The sequence below is a fragment of the Epinephelus moara genome, chromosome 7, assembly GCF_006386435.1.
Source record: "Epinephelus moara isolate mb chromosome 7, YSFRI_EMoa_1.0, whole genome shotgun sequence".
NCBI classification, from domain to species: Eukaryota; Metazoa; Chordata; class Actinopteri; order Perciformes; family Serranidae; genus Epinephelus; species Epinephelus moara.
This window is the reverse complement of record NC_065512.1, coordinates 21,224,566-21,248,806: the sequence shown is the minus strand read 5'-3', so window position 1 is coordinate 21,248,806 and position 24,241 is coordinate 21,224,566. Positions and strand designations below refer to the sequence as shown.

Below are 24,241 nucleotides of genomic sequence, written 5' to 3'. Positions count from 1 at the left end.
TCCTCGGCTCTGCTTGTTTTCGTTCATGTGCAGTAAAGCCATTAAAAGTGTTACAAGGTAATAGAGTAGGCAGACGAATGTGATAATTCTCACAGGTTTTCTGTCTTATTTAGTGCTGTGTGAATATAGTGACACTTTCAGCAAATATGAGAAAGGGTATTTTTTCTAAAAGTTACCAACAGCTTTATTATCTCTGTTAACAATACAACACCTTGCAATCAAGGAGAGACATTGTGCTAACTGGCAGGGAGATGGACAGCTACATTGGTTACAGAGTCAGTAAAGTTCTCTTTAACAATTACATTTAAACTTTATTTATTAGTTTAAGTAATAATACACTCAACTGCCAACTCAGTCTGAGTTATGTATTGTTAAATCAGAACATCGGCTGTACTTTAAAGGCAAAAGACTGGTAAGCCCAGTGCGTCCTCGTTTACCTCAGCTGCATGACTGACAGTGTGTGACTGATTGGTGCTGCTCGTCCACACACATTAATCATGGCAATGCTGACACGGTACACAGAGGCAGTAGTGACTGACAGTCTTTTAAAGCCGGACAACAACGCACCTAAAACCCATTTTTAGTCCATTTTAATGACAACCATGTAAACAATACTATTTTGTTCCTACAGTAAAAAAAGTGTGAGTGAATAATTTGTCTGTTATGTCAGGGCTTAGCTGAGCCTGATGATGTCTGGGAGCCTGTGTGCCAGGGCCCTGATAGCCCCGATCCAATTTATCCCCTGGCTGTGTGCTAATGCCAAACATCCAGGGCACTCTCTGTAACATTGAACACATCACTCAAAGTTGTGCTCGCTTGACATTTGAAAATAGTACTTATATGTGCAGTTGGCATTTTGTGTAAGATAATCTTCTGCATAATAACGTCTTGCTGGAAGGTCTGAAAATTCTTTTCACTGTAATTGTTTTCATTATTTAGAGCATGCAGTAAATATTTAATCTCAATCAAATGATGTCAGTCATGATATATTACATAGACTTGCAAAACATCTTTATTGAACTTTGCTCTCTGCTTTGCTGTATGCACTCTGCTGTATGTTGTAGATTTAAAGGATAAGGCTGCCGTTATTGTAGATCAAGTTTTTCTTGCTGCCAAACCGTCTCTCACTACTTTCAGATCTCATTATTCTGTTTGTGGTTTTCAACCCCAGGTCCATTCATTCCTACTGAAGATTTAGATGTCACACATCAAGTTTAAGTTTTTCAGTTTTAAAAACATATTTTTAAAGGCTAAAAACTCCTGTATGTTTCAGAATGAATAAATGTTACTGACACAGGTTTGGATATTACATTTGTTGGGGACTATTTTCAGCAGCTGATTACTATCAGTGGTGGATAAAGTACACAACTTTATTACCTGAGTCAAAGTACAGATACTCCTGGTCAAATATTACTGAAAGTTGCTGAGTCAAATTATTACTTGAGTTACAGTACTGGAGTACTTACTTTTAAAACAACTTAAATGTTTACATGCCTCGACATGCTTTCTCAGGTTGGATGGCAAATTCTTGTAGGCCGTGATGAAGTTTGTTTGCGATAAACAGAGCAATCATTTAAACAATATGAATCATTGTTCATCTCAAAAACTTCAATCATGATCTTGAGGTATGGCCATGGGTGATGTGGAGGTAAATCTTCATCTCCATCTGCTGCTGTAGCCATAGTAACACCACATAACCATAAACAACCGCCTGCTGATGACCTCTCCTCTCTACCTGTCTCTGCCAATGAGCTGCCCATTCTGAGTAGCGCATGTGGGAGGCAGAGGTTTATCCGATAAGAATTTGAACAACACATCAAATTGAAGCATTCGACCAGTTTTGGGAAATATCTGACTAGCAACTTACAGTACAGGTGACTTATGATCAGATTTCATTTTACACAAACAAAGGAAGAAATAAACATAAATTAGTTCATTTTTTTGGATTGTGACCTCAGTTCAAAACTCAAATTGTGAAGTATGGACATGAACTAGTTCATTTTGATCTGTGAAGTATGAACGTGAACACTGGTGTCCATATTCTGAGTGTTGAAGGACCATGTCGCCCAGTGCAAAGGTGTGGCTCCTTTATGTTTTTAATAGTTTTTGGACAAAAAAAAAAAGTAGGTCCATGGCCCAGAGGAACAAGTTACATCAGGCTGTTGCAACACAGAGAACACTGGATCAGTTCATTGTTGTATGTGGGATGGATATAGAATATGTCCCTTATCATTTAATTGGTCAAACATTAACCATGCAGCTTTTATACAGTAGAAAGGAAAGAGGATGGGTGGCTGAATGGCTTATTCTTGTAGTTGCTGTCCCTACTGCCATTCAAATTGCCCTGAGGCCTCCTTCTGTAATATGATACCAGCAGTTTCAGATTCACTATGGAAACACTGTTCCTCAGTAACAAAGCAATCAGTGTTTAGCATGTAAAAAAAATGTCTTGAAGCTGTCTTCTGCCTTTACTAAAAATGACTTGCACACATCTTTACTTGTTTGCTTATAGGATTCAGATGTTTTGCTGCTCTGGATGAGATCAGTCAGTCATGTACAATGTTCATAATATATCAGCCCAGTCGCCAGAAGAAAATGTTTGCATTGTGCGTTTCTGCAAACAATGAATATGTTTCATTTAATAAAGTGACATACTGCATAAGCTGACTTTGTCATCAGGAGTTGGAGGAGATGGTGGATGGTGTGTCACCTAGGCGAGACAGCTGTCAAACTGCAGACAACTGTTCAGAACAAACCATCAAACACTATTCTGTTTATTTATTTATTCATTTTCTATTATTTTTTTTAGCAACATATCGCTGCATTTCCCAGTGGTGTTTGAGCCCCAATCCTGGGTGTTTTTCACGGCCACATCCCAGTGTATTTTTTACCAGCACTTTGCAATGTTTGAGCCAGTGAACCAGGCTGTTTTTCACTAACGTATCCTAGTGTTTCCCAGCAGAGTTTGAGCCCCGAACCTTGGTGTTTTTTTTCAACCTGTCCTTGCTTTTCCAGTGGCTTTTGTGTCACAAAACATGGGTGTTTTGAGCCAAAACATGATCTTTTCCTAATCATACCTTCCAGGTTTTTGTGAATGTAACACATCCGTAGTTTGCAGAAACATACAATATGAACATTTTCTCTGCCAACTGGATTGAATTCATACTGAAAGTCAGATGTATAAACTCCTGCCAGAGCTTATAGACTCACATAGGCTATTATATGTGTTCACTTACTGCTGGAGTTAAATGGAGTTCAAAGATGTGAATGTAATGATTTGGCCTGCCGTCTGTTGGTGTCTTTGTGAGCTTTTCCATTAACACCACAGAATTAAAAACACTTACATCCACTTACTTTGTGTAGTAACATAAAAGTCATAAAAAATAAAAGTATGCAGATTCTTGAGTATATAGGTCAAAAGATGAGATGGCATTCTCAGTCTGTTGAAAGGACAGTCAGTGGGTTTAAGAGGGATCAGAGGTTTGCAGTTGGCCGTATCCGGTTTAATTTAGCATCTTGGCCTCAGTAATGAGTGTCCTTCACATCACATTAATGGGAGTAAGATACAGGAATGAACAGGACAGGACTCACTCTGGAGGACACAGAATAAAACCAGACACAGTATAGCCACCAAGCCAATGTCAGTGTTTTCTTATGTGGAGGAGAGTCATGGCGTTTCCCAGGGATGATTCTTGTATCAACTACGGGAATGCTCACATTTCTCGTTGGCTTATTGGATTTCTTATTTAATAAAAAAAAACTTTCTCTAAGAAAGTTTTAGGAAACCAGCTTTCCCCTGTGCTCATACATCATAAATACATTGCTCATATCACCACTTTAATAATGTACAAACAAATGTACTGCATGCATTTAGAAATAACACCCAATGAAAGGTTGTCCTTGGATTTTTCAAGCAAAGTAATGGTTGTTAGTTGTCTTGTAGAGACATTTAAGTATCATGTGTGTTGTTTCCCTGTTTTACTGCAAGGAATCATTAGACTCAGAAACACGCTTCTGGTTCAAACAGAAAACAGCCACCACATTACAGAGAAAATCAGGTTCCTCACTCATTTTCATAAGGAAAGCCCCAGGAGTTCTCAGGCAATATTATAGCATTGAAGGGAAGGCATGGACGTGAAACTCAAACTAAATGTATGCAAATTTCAGATGTGTGTAGCAAACACTGACAAATGAAATCGTAGGTGTCTCACTGATTGAAATCTGGTCCACAAGGAACTGAGCGTCTTTGTCTTCTGAACAGCATTTAACAGCATCTGGAGAAACACAAGCTACATATGACATAGCGCTCAGTGACCGAGCAGGATCCTCTAGGGCGTAAAAATTAAGTTAACTTGAAAATGTCAAAACTGCAGTTCCTTAAAAGGCCACTTGAGGGCTGGCTCTGGAGGACAGTGAGTCCCCATAGATGCCCATGTTAAAAATGTTAAATGTCTGACTTAACTGCAAAAATAAGCATGTTTTGTGACAACTGCACAGGGAGTACATTTTGATATAAGTCACCAGTTTACATTTTTATCAAGGCTTAAGGCCTTTGCACACTGATTCCATTTTTTTCGGATGCATTTTTTTAATCTGTCATCCAAAAAAAATTGTTAAGCTACTCACAGAAGCCTTGCACACTGATTCCGATGCGTTTTATTATTCTATTCATTGTGAAAATTGGCAATACTTGACAAAATGAGAAGACACATTTCCTCCTTTGTGTCCTTTGTCATACCTCCTATGTCATACCCATCTGGCTGTCACCACTCCCTCTCTGTCTTGCCTTTGGCAATGCACCTGCATAAAGGGGCGGAGCTGTTCCCCTGTCTGTCTCCACATTCTGTGTGCGGTCCACATCCTCCTCCTCTTCATCATCATCCACTTGAATATTACTATCTGACCTGCTGAACGTGAGCTATCTGAGTTATGAAATAATTCTGTGACCTCTGTTCCTCTGTCTTGTTGAGGATGTATCCTGCCGCTACATTTTCTTCACTGATTCTAGGTCAAACAACTCTGGAAAGGCGCAGAAAATTGAACCTGTTATGAAATTTTTTATGATGGGCGAAAGTTTTGAACTCAGTGTGCAAAAGTGATTGACACAATCGTATCACAATCGTGAGGTCGTATGCAACAAAGACGAAAAAAGCGGACTCTGTGTGCAAAGAGTCTTAAAGTTACGCACAATTAAGGGAGGGACTGCTTTGAGTGATAAGGTCCCTGCAAGGTGTCGCTACTATCTGGGAGTCAGATCCACCCTAGCTCCTCCACCGCTCCCTCTTGTTCAAAGGTGGTCACTTCTGGCTCCAAAAACCCAAGATAGGGACAGCTGAAGTGCCGAACTTGATCCATGTAAATAGGAGTCCACAAACCAATGGGTGATATCAGGGTAGCTCATCCATTATATTGTTATTGTGAGTGACTAGTGACTAGGTCTGCGCAGCGGATATGGCCAGTCACAGCACACTAGGACGTAAATTGAAGCAAATGTAAACAGACTACAGTGTGCTGAGACTTTTGTCAAGTGCAAGTAGCCTACGGCAAACACACAATTCTTCTCAAGGAAAGCCTTAAGATCACTTTGTTTCTTTTGCGAAAATAGACCGTCAATGTCATTCAACAATGACATGATAGCGGCTTTAACAGAAAGTTCCACATCAGCTGCAGCCATCTCGGTTGTTTTTGAAAATCCCTCAGCAGCGCTCCTCTTTACAGTCTTCATCTCAAACACCCCCCATATTTAATAAACCATGCGTTTTCCAAAGTGGAGGGGGACCACACACATCTGTCATCACAATGTTAAATGAGCAGCCTGTGAGCAGATACATTATCTACTTGCTGTTTTCACTTGTATAGATATGGGCACTAAACTATTAGATGACAGAGCAGTAGATCTGATTGATGCCAGGCAGCGGACCCCATTGATGTCCAATTGAAGCATGTTAATTAACTGTATCATTATTATACATTGTAGTTTCATCGAATCAGCAAAGTGTGATAAATTGTTATCCATTTTCATACGCGTCAGACTGTCTCTCATAAATTGAGAAATGAGCCCATTTTGTCACAAGGCAGATGGTTGCTGTGTAATGCCGGTAATGAAGAGAAAGGTTGCTTCTCAGTTCTCACATTTCTGGACATTTTCTCAGCGTTACTATCCAGTGCTGCGGCATTAGATATCCATTGAGTCTACGGTGTGTGACAATGACACATCTCTTGGGTACTTCACATGCTTCAATCTGAGGCCTGAATTTATTATGAAAATGTAGAAGTAGCTCTTTCTAAGTCATCTTTGTTTACACAAATTTCCAAAGTAGCTCATCAAAAATTGAGGATTGATGGTTTAAAACTGGCAAGAAACTGTATTCTTATTTTTTCCTCCATGTTATGTCCTTTACTGGCATCAAGGTGAGCATTTTTATTCTGTGTGCGGCATGCAACACAGCATGCCTTTGGAGAAGGGAACAAAGAATAGTGGGCACTGGGCAGCATCTGTTCAGGGAGAACGAATGCTGGCATCATCCCAGCAGGACGCCAGCTTCCTGTTTGTCTGCAGCTCTGCTTTGAAAACCCCCGACTCACCTTGCCTCGTCGCTAATATTTTTCGGCAACACCTGATGGCAGAAAGGTGCGAGCAGTCCCCACGGTAACCATTGGCTCAGGATCTTTGATTCCGCTCTTTATCCTCAAGTCCCTCACTCACCATTATCACTCCTCTGGCACCGATCGCCTGCCTCCCTGTCATCTTCCAGTAAAACTTATAAATGACTCTTATTGTTTCAGACACAGCTAATGATTTATTTACAGCATCTGCTGTGCCCATGCAGGCTTAAAATTAGCAACAGTTTCACCAGCAAGTGTCTGAAGGTAGGGTTGCTCTGAAATCTCCATGTTCTGGGCTTCTGGCTTGTTAATAAGTACAGCAGAGTCCCAGGAGTGAATGTTGCCCGAGGACAAAATAAAGAACAAATATATTATAATTAGGAATCAACTCTTATCCGATATATAGCAAAACAAAATGTCAAGCATAGTGTTGCTTGTGGAAGAATATTAGCATCAGTGAACCTTGCCTCCTAGAAATTACGTTTACTACTAATTTGTTTTCCAAAATACTTTTAATAGAAATAATAATTGCTGCCTCTATTATGATAAGGAAGTGCTCCTTTTATTGAGTTTTATGGGTTTTTGTTATACAACGTTATTAATAAATCAGAGCAAGGGAATGACAGATTTCTACATGTAGTAGCTCCAGTATTAAACTGGGTTATCCCTATGTTTCCTGGGTTCTATGTTTCCCGGGTTCTATGATCCCCGCTTACCACCCAAAAAGGGTTCTATGTTTCCCGCTTACTAAAAAACACGGGAAACATAGAACCTTTTTTGTGTAAGCGGGGAACATAGAACCTTTTTTGGAGGGTTAAGTGGGGAACATAGAACCCGGGAAACATAGATACGCTCCCTATTAAACTATAAGCCACTGACATTATAACATTTAGATATACAGTAGAAAGGTTTAGGAAACAAAACAGTGGTTTTGGTTGAATGTCAAAAAAGAAACCATGTCCGGTCTCAAGCTTTAAGTCACTTCAGTCTTAAGGACTTAGGTTAATATTGAACCTTTAACCTCAAGGGCTATGATTTCCTAAACATAACCATATAAACTATCAGCAATACTTTGGTAGCCACGAGTGGGAGTTGTATTGAAAGAGGGGATATTGTAGAGAAAAGACAGGAAATATATTGCTGTTTGTTGAACACTTTGCAGGATAGATATGAATCTTGTGAGTTGGCAGGTAGTTAAATGAAAAACATTACTCACCATGTTGATGAAATTTCCATTATACTTTGCATCAAATTTCTCCCAAAACACATTTTATATTGCAAATTAGTATGGGATGTTGAGACAGGGTTGCTTACAGAAATGCTAACTGACCGTTAAGCCCGACTCCACATTGTTGTTGTGCTTGACAATAAGCTTCACATTTTGGCACATATGCAATTACCGATGATATCTTTCTTCAACAGTGTGTCCTTGATTTTAGACAGAGGTCAACAAAATGCAGCCTTCGCATTTTTAGGTGACAATTATTGACTTTGCTGACTGAAACAGTGTTTTGTACCAGCTGTAGCTAATTAAGCTAACGATAGCATCGTTGCAAACACAGTATTCAGCTGACTTTTTAATGTTTACAGCTAACTCATATTGTAAATGTTGTAATGTAGGCTGACCAAACGTCCTCTTTTGTCCTCTTTTGTCCACTTTTCACGTCCCGTCCGGGGCATCCGGGGTTTTTTTTATAAACTGATGATAATGTCCGGTTTTCCGTGTGTTTGTGTGTGTGTGTTAGAGTGCGGCACGGGCAGCATATTTCTGTCCGAACCTGAACCGAGCCCGACATTATTTNCCAGCCAATGTCTGTGTGTGTTATGTTCAGGTGTTGTCACGTAAATAACAGTGCCCAAGCAATAAACAGGACAGACAATAGGATTTTATTTATTTTTACACTACATTTTCACTGAAAGCTGACCGAATCCGACCCGAGCCCGAATACAATTTATAGCTACATTTTTGACCAAACCCGTCGGGTACCGTCGGGCTCAGATCGCCACACTCTAGTGTATGTATGTGTCCCCTATTGGGGCCTATCTGAATTTCTGTCTTTGAGAGATATTATTTTGTAATATAACTGAATTTTCTATCCATACATATAAATTTTAAATATATTAAAATTATAAGGCATCTTTGAGTAAACTGCGAGTATCATTTAAGTAGGCTATGTCGTGTCCTCTTTTTTGGAAATCAAAATATGGTCAACCTATGTAATGTAAATAAACTGCAATGCTTTGTTTGATTTGTTCTTTGCAGCTGTAGACCTAGTTTGTCCTAGTAGCCTAATATAAGAAAAAATGTAATGTAAGGTCAGACTGTTATTTTGTTCTGACATATATTTTGCTTCTTGGCTAGGTTACTGGACATGCTAACGTTGTATCTTAGAGCAAACAAACACACTGTTAAATCCACTCCTTACATTTTTGCTCTCGTGTTTGTGTTTTTACAAACCTTCAGAGCCTGTTTACACCTTGTATTAAAATGAGTATCAGTAACCTGAACACCAGTGGACAGCCAAGTCACATTACTGTTCACACCTGTGTCTGTCATGCATGTCCAGCTGACCAACTGTGTTCAGATTTTGTTACTATCTATATTATGTCACTTACACTAGAGGGTCAAAGGGCCCAGTGCACAATTATTGCGTCCACACTCCCGCCAGCACCTTGCTAGCTTGCTTGCTTAAAGTGTAAAGTGCACTGTCACCAAAACACCCACCACGTCCTGCACATAGACAATGCATGTCCACTTGCTCCCACTGTACAAAACTGAGTCAAAATACTGCGGATATGGCCGCTGCCATCTTGTGCCAGTGAGGTCTTTTGGAGCCAGCGTCTGCATGGTAGCAATCTCCATGGTACCGAGCTCCCACCTATACCAGTCGCAAGCAGCATTGGTGATCACGAGCATGCTAATTGGTACAGTACGCAGCTGTCAATCATGACACCAAATGATATAGCCTATAATAACTAATAAAAACCAAACTTATCAGACACCTGAACACTTGAACATGGCCCCCTGGTGGCTGGCTGCAGTATAGACTTTATGACCCATACTGCAGCCAGCCACCAGGGGGCAATCAAGATGTTCTGGTTTCACTTTAAGCCGTTTGAGCGGTTAAGTCATTCATCTTTATCATACAGTCTATGATCCTGCTCTGTATTGATGTAGTTCTGATGTAGTTCTTGTTGGGGGCACATCAAGACGTGTTAGCATTTAGACTAAAAAGATATGTGGTCAAATGCGTCCCAGACCATCTCGGCAAGCGGTTTGAGTGATCGAATCACTATGCATCATTGTGACTACTTGTATTTAATACTGTCCACTTGTGATCGGATCAACCAAGATGCATGTTAATACCAGATGTGCTCATAGGGCTCTCTTTGGAACTCTTTAAATGTCAAAAATAGAGATAAACAGTAAATTCTTGTTGTTTCCTTATGTTTTACTGCACCCTAGTCAATGAGAAGATCAACAAATTATTCACTACACTAACATTAGCCTATATGAATATTACCTGCCATTCCCTTTTGATTTTAAGCATAATTGTGTTTATGTGATGGCCTCATGAAAACTTTACAACCATCCAACAATTGTAATATTGTTTGTGTTACACTTCACTTCCTTAATTCACATATGCATGGAAAACAATTGCTATTGCCACAATCGAAAGCAGTCCTCGATCCACCCAAGCAAGTCTGTGTGTTAGCGATATATTCAGTTAGAGTATCAACATTTGTTAACCGAACTTTCTTCAAGACGTGATAATGCTCAAGGGATTTCAGCTCTCCCAGTAAAGGAAAGTAACTGTGATGCCAGCGTTCTGTTTTTTAATCTATCAGAAGTTTTCATTCAGATTAATGTAGCTTCGCTCATTTAATTGACAGTATAGATTTTCCTCCAGTGTTTAGCTTGCTATGATAGCAAAGGCAGAGCACCATTTAGATCAAGCCCTAAGCATAAAATATGTAAATGACAATATTCCCTTAATGTTTCAGTCAGGGAACAATAAAGAAGACAGGAGTCTGTGGGAAATATAGAGTCTGGTTCTTTTGTTCATCTGGTTTCAAATAAAATCTCATCTCCCTCTGTGGGGAAAAGGAGTCACTGATTAGACTGTTACCGTTGCATAAGTGCTTCATATGATACATTTTCAATTAACAGAACATATTCTTGTTTTGGTATTTCAAGGAATACTGTTAAATTGTAAGGATGAACATGAGAAATGAAACTTGACCCAAAGTGTCCGAAATTTGACCTTCACTGTGCAGAATGATGTATGTTCAGATTCTGACACATTCATGAAAAGTGGAAAGTTTCTCTAATTTCCTTAAATCTGAGTTTAAAACATGTATGGGCAAGATTTTGTGACCAATCATTGTGATGTGGACACCCTAAACACCCAGTGCACACACACTGAGACCAGACTTTTCAGTGAAGTATAGAAGGTACTCCTGTCCAGCAGTTCAACTTTTAAATGAAAATATTTGCATATTCATAGATATAAGATTTTTCAATGATGGGGCAGAAGTAGATTTTTAAGGAAAAACCAGACAAATGATTATTCAAAGCATAGCATTTCAATATAACTTATGTCTGGAGGGGCTATTTAAGAAATGAATAAAACATTATGAAATGAATAATACGTGTAAACACAGACAAAAATAACTGAAATTGTCAAGTCCAATATTTTTTAACAAATGTATCTCATTATTATGAAATGTTATTTAATCCTCCTTCTTAGAGTTGATTGCAGGCAATTTAAATTCATTCCAGCTGTTTTATTAATCACCATTTTTATTTCACAATACCATTTTCTCAATTTCATAACGCAGCTTTTCATCACAAAGTCTTTGTCTCCTCGTTATGAGAAAGCGTGTAGGGGCCAGTTCTGTGTTCGCTGTTGCCTCAACCTGAATTAGTGGCCATTCAGTGAGCGGTACTGTGAAATAAAAACAGACTTTGGAGAAAAAAAGGCATTCGTAATTATGAGCTGAGATAAAAAGAAAAAGTCATCATAATTAATTTTACAATTTCATGTCATTTATGTAATATTGAACACTTTCAGTTTCCATAGCAACCGGAGGAATCAGAGTTACAGTAGCACATAGGCACGGAACAGATAAAGTAAATAATCATATAAATGTCACTACACTACATTAACACATGAGTTATCTACCAGGGCTGTCATTGAAAGTGATGCCATGTAATTTGAAAGAAGTGTGTGGTTTTTTCAGTTGATGCACTGAAGCCATCTTTGTTTCCAGAACAACAGATCTTACAGTACACAACAGGGTCTCTGAAATGACACATTTATAGAGGCAGGATGATGAAAAAGCTTCACAGGCTCATTCTTGTTTAAGGGATCTGGTGTTGTTGAAAAATTGTGTTTTCAGGCCGGCATTTTGTTTGATTTGTGTTTTATAATAAGCGCACGAGAAAAATTGCTCATAAAATGCAGAGAGGTTCAGGTAAATGTTGTGAAAAACACCTTTTAATGGTTCTGAAAATGGGCGCGCGGTCACCCTCCTTACTTTTCCAAGGTCGATGAAATCTCATCTATGAGCTTACAAATGCAGCTTTCAACATCCTACTGCTGGGTAGGGAGATTTAAGACTTTACCACTTGCTGTGCTACAATTTTCATATCATTTTTCACACATCTCTGCTCCATCAGGCGGTCCTGTCATCAGTATTTCATCATTCGCTTATTTTTTATTGTGAAAAAAGTACATCCATGCTGGGGTTGTAATCCACATTTAAATTTAAAATTTAAAAGTAGGAGTGAATCCAGCCTTCATTATGTCATCCACGTTATACTGAACAGTAAATATAAAGCAGAGGAGGTGTTTATATTAAAGCAGTTTAGATATACTGTCAGCAAGAATATTAAAATGCAAAGCATGTCTTATTAAAATGAGTGTTGTTATCTCTTAAGTTCTGCCATTAGTGTGCCGTGCGATTAAAAGTATAACCAGCAATATTCAAAGAGTGTCGCGTCAAACGAAAGCCAAAGTAATCAATTTAAATTTTGGGCACAGGCTCTCCTCAATACTCCAGCTTTGTATGAACCAGTTAATTCAATCTGGCAATCTATTAGCTCTGAGACGTTGTTATTGGAAAAACACTTTGGAGGCCCGTCTACAGACGGTCATGGGGCCATGAATCAAAACATTTTTGTTGTGTGCAGAGGAGAGCCTAATAGCTGCTTTTTAGAAACCAGTCCGCCAAACAGTCAACCCAGAGGCTTGCAGACAGAAATGTCATGTCTTGATGAATGGCTGTCTTTGTGCTGTGCTCCCCATACAAGTTTACCTCATGCTATATCATAAATCATGATAAATTGGGTCTTTGGTGGTAGTATAGGCTAATTATTTCCTCATTTCATTCCCCCCCTGTTGTGTTTCTGGAGTACATTTTAATGTCCTGAACGTCCAGTGCTCAACGGTTGCGGCCGTGTTCCTCCCCATATGGATTGTTTTATGTTTTACTATCCTTTTTGCCAGTCACCAGCCCAATCTGGTCACACAGAGCGGGAGATTTTATGACTGACTCTCAGTGTGACATCCAGTATTATGGAGACTGATTAGAATAATAGCTCTGCAAAGGTCTGGCGGCCTGCCTGCAGGCTCTGCTCCATGCTACAATCATCTCAACACAAACTAGAGCAGCTACATCTCTGCTGCAGACAAGCAGGGACTGATCCTGAAAGGCCTCTGTAATAAAGGACAGACAGAGCTGTGATAAAAAAAAAAAAAGTATCTTATCTTACCACTAAGAGAGACCCTACAGCTCCTGCTGTAGCTAAGAGTTTCCTCTCCTCATACAACAGTTCGTATGATATCCTGCAAACTACTACCACACAAATGGCGTTACATTCTGACTGTAATGTTAGGTAGCCTAATCAACATTAAGTTATGGAGGTTAGGTTGAAGCAAGTTAAGTTATTTTGGTTTGGTTTAGAAAAAAAAAACATGCTGAGGACATACCTTAAAGTGACTTAAAATTCAAACAGTTCCAAACACTGGTCTCCTGGGGGAAGTCCTGTGTTTTGCAACCCATCCACCACCCTAACCTGCCTCCTAACCAGACCACCCGGGCCTGCTTCCTTCTTTACTACCATCAGCCCGCATGGTCATGTGATCGCAGCAAAACGTACGAACAGTTAAAGGTTATGTAACCACTGTTCATACTGTGGCATGTTATTCATACATCAATAAACTATAACTATTAAATGGAAGGATGTTTTGCTGCCTCTACAGCAGTTACAGGCTGAGAAAAATAATTGAATTCACTGTGCCGACTGCCAGCAACTACTGGCAACTTTTATGGTGGAACATTTACTTGTGGCATCAGTTGACAACGTGAACAGACCTCAAATATCAATATGATAACTGTGACCATTCTGTTTGTTTATATTTTCTCTCTTGAATGGATCTTTAAGCATTAAAAAAATGAATGTGAATTTCAGCCGGTACTGTATATACTTTAATCCTCACTTGGAGAAAAAACATGGCAGAGCATCATTCCAGTGTGCTCCAGCAGCACTAAACCCCTACTCTTACCTGTCAAGGACTCAATCCACAAACCCACTTTTTTTGAATAGAGACTCTTACTCCAGCCTGTTATATTTTTTTAACTGAAAATTTCACCATGCATCACTGTTAGAGAGATGCAAATGTTCCTCTGTTCACCAGTGAAGAGGAAATAAAGCAAAGCTGGATGGAGCAGTGAGTGACAACAACATTGCCTAAATTTAAAAGTACTGTGGAAACACTTACTGGATCTACAGTCTAGGTACCTGTCCATAGGGGTTACTTTTAGTTCTAAAGTTACTATACCAAAAGGTTTTTGTGGAACTGGGGCTTTATGGTGCCTGTGTGCATGTTGCAATTATGGCTAATTCTGGACTGTTGTGATTGGACTCACTGCATCATCTTTAATGTTTCTTAAGTAACAAAAATACTTAAGATGCATGTAATATTACCTGATGGTACGCAATAGTAGAAGACATGATTTTATGGCACCAGGTAGCCTAAAAATCTGCTGGTTTCACTTCAGAAATAAAGTCCCATTTTAGCTTAATTCTTTGTCCCATTTTACCTGAATGCATTAAGTACTCCCTCAAAACCCATTTCCCATAAAAAGTAAAGTGGATCCAGTGTATAAGGTACACTTTGCTTTTACTGGGTTGGACCCCTTTGGCCTTCAGAACTGCTCTAATTCTTTGTGGCATAGATTTAACAAGGTGCTTGAAACATTCCTTAGTGATTTTGGTCCATATTGACATGATAGCATCACACAGTTGCTGCAGATTTGTCAGCTGCACATCCATGATGTGAATCTCCAGTTCCACCACATCCCGAATGTGCTCTGTTGGACTGAGATCTGGTGACTGTGGAGGCCGTTGGAATACAGTGAACTCATTGTCATGTTCAAAAAGTGTTTGAGATGATTTGAGCTTTGTGACATGGTGCTGGAAGTAGCCATCAGAAGATGGGTACACTGTGGTTTCTGAAATACTCAGAGCAGCCCGTCTGGCACCAACTACCATGCCACGTTCAGTCACTTAAATCACCTTTCTTCCCCATTCTGGTGCTCGGTTTGAACTTCAGCAGGTCGTCTTGACCATGTCTACATGCCTAAATGCATTTAGTTGCTGCCAGTACTCTTAATACCATAAATAGAAAATCAACATGCCACATGACTTATTGCAAGTTCCGGGACCAGTGATTTTTACACCTTAGTTATCTCACACCAGTCAAAATTATTGTTTCATGCCAAGGGCATTTGAAGCAATAATGCAACGGCATGTTTGGTGACTGGCTTCTAATATATAAAGAACGTAAAACCTTAATTGTCCCATTTTAAGTGATGTCCCAAATTACCTGAATTCACCCTAGATATTTGCATGTATCCAGCAGGGGTTATAAAATCTGCTTACATATATATGTGTGTGTGTGTGTTTGTTGTAGTTTCTCATAGTTTAATGTACGTTTTATTAGATATTGAACAAAGTAGGATCTAAAGAGCACGTTCTGAGATATGCTGACTAATTCTGACAGACAGCGGAGAAATTTTAAGCCATAGTCATAATAGTAGTGGAGGTTTGTGCCAACCATCATGTGTGGTGTTTTGATTTGTTGGTGAGTGTTCTGACTCACCTGCCATCAAAAGTTCATTATCACTGTGCTGTTCCAAAACACTGACGTAAGGTTCTTTATGTGCAGACTTTCTTTTTCTGTTGAAAAAGAAAATCCTGATCCTATTAAAAATGCCCAACCATTGTGAATGGCAGCTTCTGTAGAAAATCCTCATATTGCCAATGTACCTATTGGAGGTCAAACAATTCTTTAGAAACTGTGAAGAGGCAGCAGAGCACAACGCATAATTACGCCGGGTCTCTTTTGTTAAGAGCAGATTGTTGCACAAAATTCAGCCAGTATAACACATCTCTCCTAATCAGGATCTATATCTCTCCGTCTCTCTTCCTCCTCCTCTTTCTCCTATACCACCTTCTCCCACTTATGTGTAGCTTCTATCTTACCGTCTGATAGATGCTGCCACTTGACTCCGTCGCAGATAGACCCATTTATATCTCTGTGTCTCATCCACAGAGATAACACACACTGACAAATTTCTCATGTTGAATCTAAAGTGATGTGCTGGATGATGCACAGTCATCATGACCATTACAGTCACACACATTAGTGACTTATCATTTGGTTTGATTGATTGACAGTAAAAAAAAATAAAAATCCAGCACTGAGATATCACTCAAGCATTTTATTCGAGTCACGGTTGGACAGTACACAAGCCATGCAGAAACAAGGCATTATGTAATTTCTCCCACATCAGTTTTGCTTATGCACAGAGCATCTGCAGCTCATTCTACACTAATTAATGACATTCAGAAGTAGTAAATGTACTTTCCTCAGCATCAATCGGAATCAGGGACAAATTGAATAGCCTTTTTAATCTGGCGGTGTGTGTGTGCACATACAAGATGCAGACTCAGAAGTGTTTGTGCTCAAGAGCCACTGAAGGTTATGTTTTACAGACTGGCAGCCAAATGAACTGTCACATAAACATTGCCTCAGTTCTGTCTCATAAATATTTTTGCTTCAGTCTGAAAAGTGAGATTTCAAAGTGACAATGTGGGACACAGTGACTGTTTGCCACCAGCTGGCCCTGGTTATTGTGTATTTGAACATGTGTACATGTACACACAGTGTGCCCCTTGTTTTTGTGTCGCTTTCTGTTTTCACTTTGTTATTAACCTCACAGCAAACATCCATTGCCCTATTATTCTGTCCTCACTCCGCCTGACCCTCCTCTGGTATTAGAGAATATTAGCGTATTTCTTGCGTCTGAGTAAACTGTTGTTAAAGGCAACGATTGTTTGCTTCTCTAAATCCTGTGAGATCCAACAGTAATTCCACAAGAGGAGGAGAAGTCTGATATTGTGAGCAAATACTCCCAACATAAGATTTTTGCTGAAAGACTCTGGGGAAAATGGTTCAGTACAAAATAAACTGAGAAGTAACAGCATTTGTAAGACAGTCTTAGACTCTATTCCCAAACTGTAACCAAATAAACATAGATGTAGCCACAGTGCAAGATAAAAAGGTATTTCTATCATAGTCCACAGGCATACAAGTCCAGCTCTGCTTCATCTGTCTGATCCCCGATGTATTGTTTCAAAGCATGTATGTATCCTTTGTCGGTAATGCCATGTCTTTCAGTCTAGTGCATTGGTATACAATACGGGTATAGACTGCAGGTAATTGCAGTCTATTGTTAAATGGAATTCAAATCATCTCATTATAGCTACATTTGTCTGCTCTGCTCAGGATTTGCTGCTCTGCAGCTTTGAAGATGGAAATGTAGGGGTTTTATTACATTATGGCCGTTCTCCTGTGAAGTGCATTTCCTGTTCTGCCGTCCCTGAGTGAAAGGAAAGTCACCGGGAGCTTCAAAAGCCGGGATACATGATCTACATGCTAACATATTCTGCTCAGCCACCTGCGCAAAAAGCACAAACTGAAATGCCGTTTCAGTGTCCATGCTGCAGAACGACTGCTCAAAAAAAGAGAGACATGCCAAATTTCTGTCAGCTCTGTAACAGGCAGACAGTATATAGCAGTGCAGGACTGAACAAACCAGGAGAAAGAAAAAAATCACCCCAGGGGAGAAGCTTATCATGGCATGGTGTTCCCTTTGTGCCACCATATCACACTGTCATGCAGAATGCTGCCAACCCCACTGCTCCTTTGAGCCACAGAACAAGAGACCTTGTAAACCTTTTTTTCTTTTTTCGCTTTTGGTTTGAGTTTAAAAGGCCATTTGTCTGCTCTGGTGAAATGTCAACCTGTGCACCAGGATCTTTTGCTGAATGTTAAAAATGTCGTCTCATCTTTTGTTAAGTTCTGATATGAAATCTATGACTCATTTACACAGGCGTGAGCTTTTAATCCAGTCTATAATAAAGTAGTTATTGATTTCTTTATCTATTGTTACAGTGACAATGTGTTAACAATATGACAGTGTGAAAGTCATCGCTCATAGTGACGATCCTAACAACATGATCTCATCCATTTTATTTTTATCATATTTTGGCACTTGGGCAGAAGCTCCTGGCTCTTTTGCATTGTATCTTCTTGACACAGAAGGTTTTGACAGTTAGGTTTAGGCAACAAAACTACTTGGTAAGGGTGAGGAAAACATTGTGGTTGAGAAAGTTGGTCTGGTGGGCTCCTGTTTAATGGTATCCAACATAGCCGCCAGGACACAAAGGTTCTCATTTTACAGCTAAACAGTACACTAAAATATGTTTCTGAAAACATTTGAGGCAAGACAGAGGCACTGCAGTAACAGTATCTTGATTCATATTTGATCAGCACTGCCTGATTGACATGATTTATGACTCCTTGTCTCTGATTGGTTGTTTTTGTTCACGTGCAGTAAGGTCATTAGAAGTGGTACAGGGCAATAGAGTTCACCAAGGAATGTGATTTTTTTCACAGATTATCTGTATCATTTAGTGCTGTGTGAAATATAGTGACACTTTCAGCAAATATGAAAAACATTATTTTTTTAGAGGTTACCAGTTGTAGCTTTAATGTATCACTTATAACAGTGGTTCCAACTGGTCCAGCCACGGGGTCCAGATTTATCCTTAGTTATTAGTTCCAGGTCCACACAGTCTAATATACTCAGTGTCATACTAGCGTTTGGCCATGTCGTAGAGCTAGTTTGCTGTCTCTGATAAGTAGCGGTCCATTGGTTACTCACTCTACAGCAAGAAACTGCACTTCAAAATAAAAGCTCTGGGCCAAGACAGTGCCATTCTACTTCAAAATAAAGTGTGTTTTGTTGCAAATTTGACACTTATGCGAGTCATTTGCGGTCCAATCAGAACGGACCAGCAACCCACAGTTGGACTGTGACCCACCAGTTGGGAACCACTGAGCTGTAATATTAGAGTAATAATATATAATCATATGGGACTCACATTTCTGTAGCAGTTGATGTAATGTCGCCCTAATGTGTCACGCCCCGATGCGTGACAACATATAGTTTATCCTCACATACATGTTTTGATTTTCTCCGAACATTTCTCCTCTCCTTTCTGACATGTTTGAATAAGAGAAAAATGGTGTTAAGACAGTGTGATTTAACTTGTAGGGTCATGAATCCCAGAGTTTCCATACCTATGCTATGTGTCCTTCTACTACCTTTAAATGGAACTGCACTTTTGAGAATGGTGGTGGAAATTGATCACGAGCTTGAAAAGTCATGGAAAGTTTTGAAATTTTGTCCTTGAAAATGTGTGGGAGCCCTTGTAAATGTGTTTGGACTGAGCTTCCTTTGCCCTCTCCCAAAATCTGCTTCATTTAGACATGACCACAACCAGTACTAATCCTGTGAAAAGTTAAAATGAAACTACAAAAGTCATAATCAACATCATATAGTCATATTATCATGAGTGAATTTGGCCCGTTGCAAACCAAGGCAGTCACACAGTATGCATACATACATGATAATGTGTGTTGCCAATGAATAACATCTTAAATTCAGCTATGACTAATATAAATGTGTCCAATGATGAGTCACTTTTGCAACACGGCTGATGTCACCACAATCTTGCCCATGTGTTTCAGCCACTTTTGTAATTTATTAGATATTGATTTCATCCACAGAGCCCTTTCCTCTTGTCCTCTAGATTTACTCCCAGGAAACAAATTAACTTTGGAAATTGAGTTGTGATGATTTTGGACTCCAACACCCAAATGATGAGTATGACGCATCAAATTTCTCTGCAGTGTTTCTACAGTACTTGAGGTTATTTGCTGTATAAATATAATATGATACTGAGGCAAAATTTCCTCATTTGTTTGACTTGTTGCCGTAGTTGCTGATAGCAAAGTCTGTGTTGTGGCTTTTATTCATATTTGAGTTGCCACTGCTGAGTTTATTGGCTTTGAAAAAAACTGCAGTGGTTTCTCTCATGATTTATTCAAAAATAAATTTTTAGGGCCTGTCTGATATATATATATATATATATATATATATATATATATTTATATTAATATATTTCTCTGTCTCTGTCTCTCTGTCTCTTTCAGATGTAAATGGAGAAGCAGCAGTGTCACCAAGTGAAATTGGACGTCCATATGATTTTAAAGTGCTTTGCATTAAAACACAAACAGCATCACTTCTTTCTGAAGTAATCCATTACTGACAATTAATGTCAAACTGCACGCTGGAGCAGCTTCATGCTGCCTTGCTGGGTGAAACATTGCTAATGGAAAGAAAGCCTTATAAGATCCAGCTGGTCAAAACACACCTAAATGCAGCATAATGCCTTCAAAAGTGTCATGTTTATATCTGTTGACAGTGGTCTGCTGGGCGAGCGCTCTGTGGTACTTGAGTATATCTCGCCCAACGTCCACTTATGTTGGCCACATGTCTGTGCCTATGCGTAAGACTGCAAAAACCCCAAAAAACATCACCTTCACCAACATTCACACCCGCACCCTTAACCCACATGCCTTTGAATTTGTCATCAATGAGCCGAAGAAGTGCGAAAGTGCCGCTCCCTTCCTGGTCATCCTCATCAGCACCACGCACAAGGAGTTTGATGCGCGGCAGGCCATCAGGGAGACCTGGGGGGATGAGAGCACATTCACCGACATCCGCATCCTCACCATCTTTCTGCTGGGCAGGAACACGGACCCCGTCCTGAACCAGATGGTGGAGCAGGAGAGCCAGATCTTCCATGACATTGTGGTGGAGAACTTTATTGATTCTTACCACAACCTCACCCTCAAGACCATGATGGGCATGCGCTGGGTAGCTACCTTCTGCCCCAAAGCACAGTATGTCATGAAGACGGACAGCGACATCTTTGTCAACATGGACAATCTAATCTACAAGCTCCTGAAGCCCACCACCAAGCCAAGACGGAGATATTTTACTGGCTATGTTATAAACGGCGGTCCCATAAGGGATATGCGCAGTAAGTGGTACATGTCTAGGGACTTGTACCCTGACAGTAAATACCCACCGTTCTGCTCGGGCACTGGCTATGTGTTCTCAGCAGACGTTGCAGACCTAATCTTCAAGACTTCATTGCACACGAGACTGTTGCACCTGGAGGATGTGTATGTGGGACTGTGTTTGCGTAAGCTGGGTATACACCCGTATCAGAACAGTGGTTTTAATCACTGGAAAATGGCCTACAGTCTGTGCAGGTACAGACGGGTCATTACCGTGCACCAGATCTCCCCTGAGGAGATGCACCGCATTTGGAACGACATGTCCAGCAAGAAGCACCTGCGATGTTAGAGGACATGAGGCCCACTGGACAACTCTTTTTTTATTTCTTTTTCTTTTTGCCTTTTTCTCCTTTTCAATCTTCATCACACTGAGAAATGTAAAAACATTGAGGGCTGCTGCAAGTCTACATCCTGACACGTTTTCATTAACATCCATCTATGTCTATTTCTGCTGATTACGCCTCATGATTGTTAATGAATGCACGAGGCTTGTAAAGCGCATATTCTCATGCATAATTAAAATGTGGTGTTTGTTACTGAAAGTAATTTTGTTCATGTATTCCAGGTATACATCTAAGCAGAATATTCTTCATCATAAGCATTAAGTCAATCAGTATTAAAGGATCAGTGTGTAGGATTTAGGGGCATCTAGTGGTGAGGATTGCAGATTACAAACAACTGAAGCTTTTCCCATGTGCTAAGCGTGAGCTCCTGGTTAGTATTTCTTCAGTGTTCATTGCTGAGGACGTTTTTACCAGGAGCCAAACTGTCCTTTCCAAAAGTAATGTACCAGAGGTCTCATTTATAAACACTGCACATAAACATTACACGTACAAAATGAGGCCTGAAAGAGGCATACGCCACTTCCCATGCAAAAATTGTGATCTATAAAAACAGACATGATGGGAGAAACTTTTACCCATGCTTCTCTCTGATAACTTAAGATTCAGACATTCATGAGGTTTCTACCAGGAGCAGAATTATCCGCAGAGGTGTCTTCCTCTACAAAACTAACTCACCAGGTGATTAAAACCAGTAAACATACTATATAAAGCAGTGTCATATTAAAAATCAGTGTTCCTCCAACGCTGTTCTGTTCGTCACAAGCAGGCCACTAGACTAAGCACCTGCTAATATACGCTCACCTTTTTGCTCTGATAACTTAAGATTCAGTCATCCAGGAGGTTTCTGTCAGGAGCCGAATCATCCACTGTGGTCTCTAACTCTCCAAAACAAACAAACCTGGTGATTTAAACCAATGAAAACACTGTATATAGCAGTTTCACGTTCCAAATCAGTGTTTTTCCGATGCTGTTCGGTTCATCACCTGCTAAGCACCTGCTGATATGCGCTCACCTTTTTTCCTTGATAACTTAAGATTCAGACATTCAGGAGGTTTCTACCATGAGCCGAATTATCCACAGTGGTCTCTTCCTCTCCATATCAAACAAACCTGGTGATTTAAACCAGTAAAAACATGGAATAAAGCAGTTTCACATCAAAAATCAGAGCTTTTTCTATGCTGTTCGGCTCATTATGGAGGGGCTCTTAACTACAGTTGCTGATGCAAAATCACGTAACATAAATGGCCTTATCTAGAGCCAGCATTAGGTTGTCGGTTCTGGGCTACCTGAGAAACATGGCAATTGGAAGTGGAGGACTCCACGAAGGAGGACTGGCTCCGTGTGCACATATAAATGGTTCATTCTAAGGTAACAAAAACACAATTCTTATTTATTCTTCTTAGATTTTTATTATATACACTAAAGGAGACAGAGTTATTGTATTATATTCCATTTCTGCCAATAATGCCCCTAAATCATACACACTGGACCTTTTAGTCAATCAGCACTAAGCATTAAGTAGTGTGGCCTAAGGGTTAGAGAGAGTGTTTCAACCAGACGACCTTGTTTCAAGCTCTCACACTCACTCAACCGTCTGCCCTGCTAAAGTGTCCTTGAGCAAGACACTTGATCTCTACCAGCTGCATGGCTGCTGACTTAGCACCCTTATCTTCCTGCAGGAGAGCGAGCCAAAAGAGAACTCCTCTGCAGGAATCAATAAAGTATTAAATTACTACATTATATCTATAATATTCTACATTTTAAAAGTAACATTAACAAATGAAAGAAGAGCTCCCGAACAGTGGGAGCGCAAATAGTCAATATATCTAACAAAAAAACAGGTCGTCTGTCGAGGTAAAACTACATTTACACTCATGCTGCTCTTCCCTTTCTTCTTTATCATGAACACAGTCGGATACAAAGCTGAAAATAAGCCGCAGTGTATTATCAGTCTCTGAACAGACCGAGTTGAGAGATATATTTCAGTAAATCATTTTTTCTCTTGCATTAATGAAACCATGTAGCTGAATTCACTGGCTGCTCTTTTTTTTTTTTACAGATTTGCCTGTTTCTGTTTACATATTGTTATAATTTCACTGCCTCTTCTCTCTGAACAAGTCAAATGTATATTTTGTTTTTTAGATGCATTCTGTTTTTTCTGCTCTTTGACATTTTTATACTTGAGGTAATTGTGTGTCTCAGCTACCAGCTCCTCATTACTCCAGCTGCTGCTCTTGGTTATGTATGCTGTACGTCAGCAGCTATTTCAGCTCATCGCCTCCTCCACATATCAAGAGAAATACAGCATCATGTCGTGCAAGTATGAGTTTAACTGTAGCTAAGACCATTACAGATTGGATGTATCGTCAAATGTATCTGGCATATCAGTGATTACTAAAGCACTGCTACTGACATCATGGGAAAAAATGTGTTTCTCAGAAAAATGTGGCTTTCATGGCCAAATTTCATTTCTTTTCTTTTTTTGTTTCCAAAGGTTTTGTAGTATTATAAGCTGACGTGACATTTACTGTGAAAGCATCTATCCCACAAGGGGTTGTTGTTATATATTGTATGTTTTTTATATTAAAAAACAAATACTTGAATAATTAAAGTTATATTACTGCTTTCACTTGTCGCCTGCTTTGAGTTTCCTGTTACAGATTTACATTTATTGAAGGGTTTTTTTTTAACGTTGATGTGTTTGTAATTAAAGAGCAGGTTGTT

The 24,241-nt window shown here is 39.6% G+C and overlaps 1 protein-coding gene across 1 annotated transcript in view; it reads left to right on the top strand.

Moving 5' to 3' along the window:
* b3galt1b (UDP-Gal:betaGlcNAc beta 1,3-galactosyltransferase, polypeptide 1b) overlaps window positions 1-22,376 on the top strand; it is a 66,783-nt gene extending 44,407 nt beyond the window's left edge. The window contains exon 2 of the mRNA XM_050048901.1: window positions 20,241-22,376. Within this exon, the coding sequence (XP_049904858.1) occupies window positions 20,476-21,462 (987 nt within the window). The 5' untranslated portion in view covers window positions 20,241-20,475 and the 3' untranslated portion in view covers window positions 21,463-22,376. The remainder of the gene's footprint in view (window positions 1-20,240) is intronic.
* The last annotated feature ends 1,865 nt before the right edge of the window (window positions 22,377-24,241 follow it).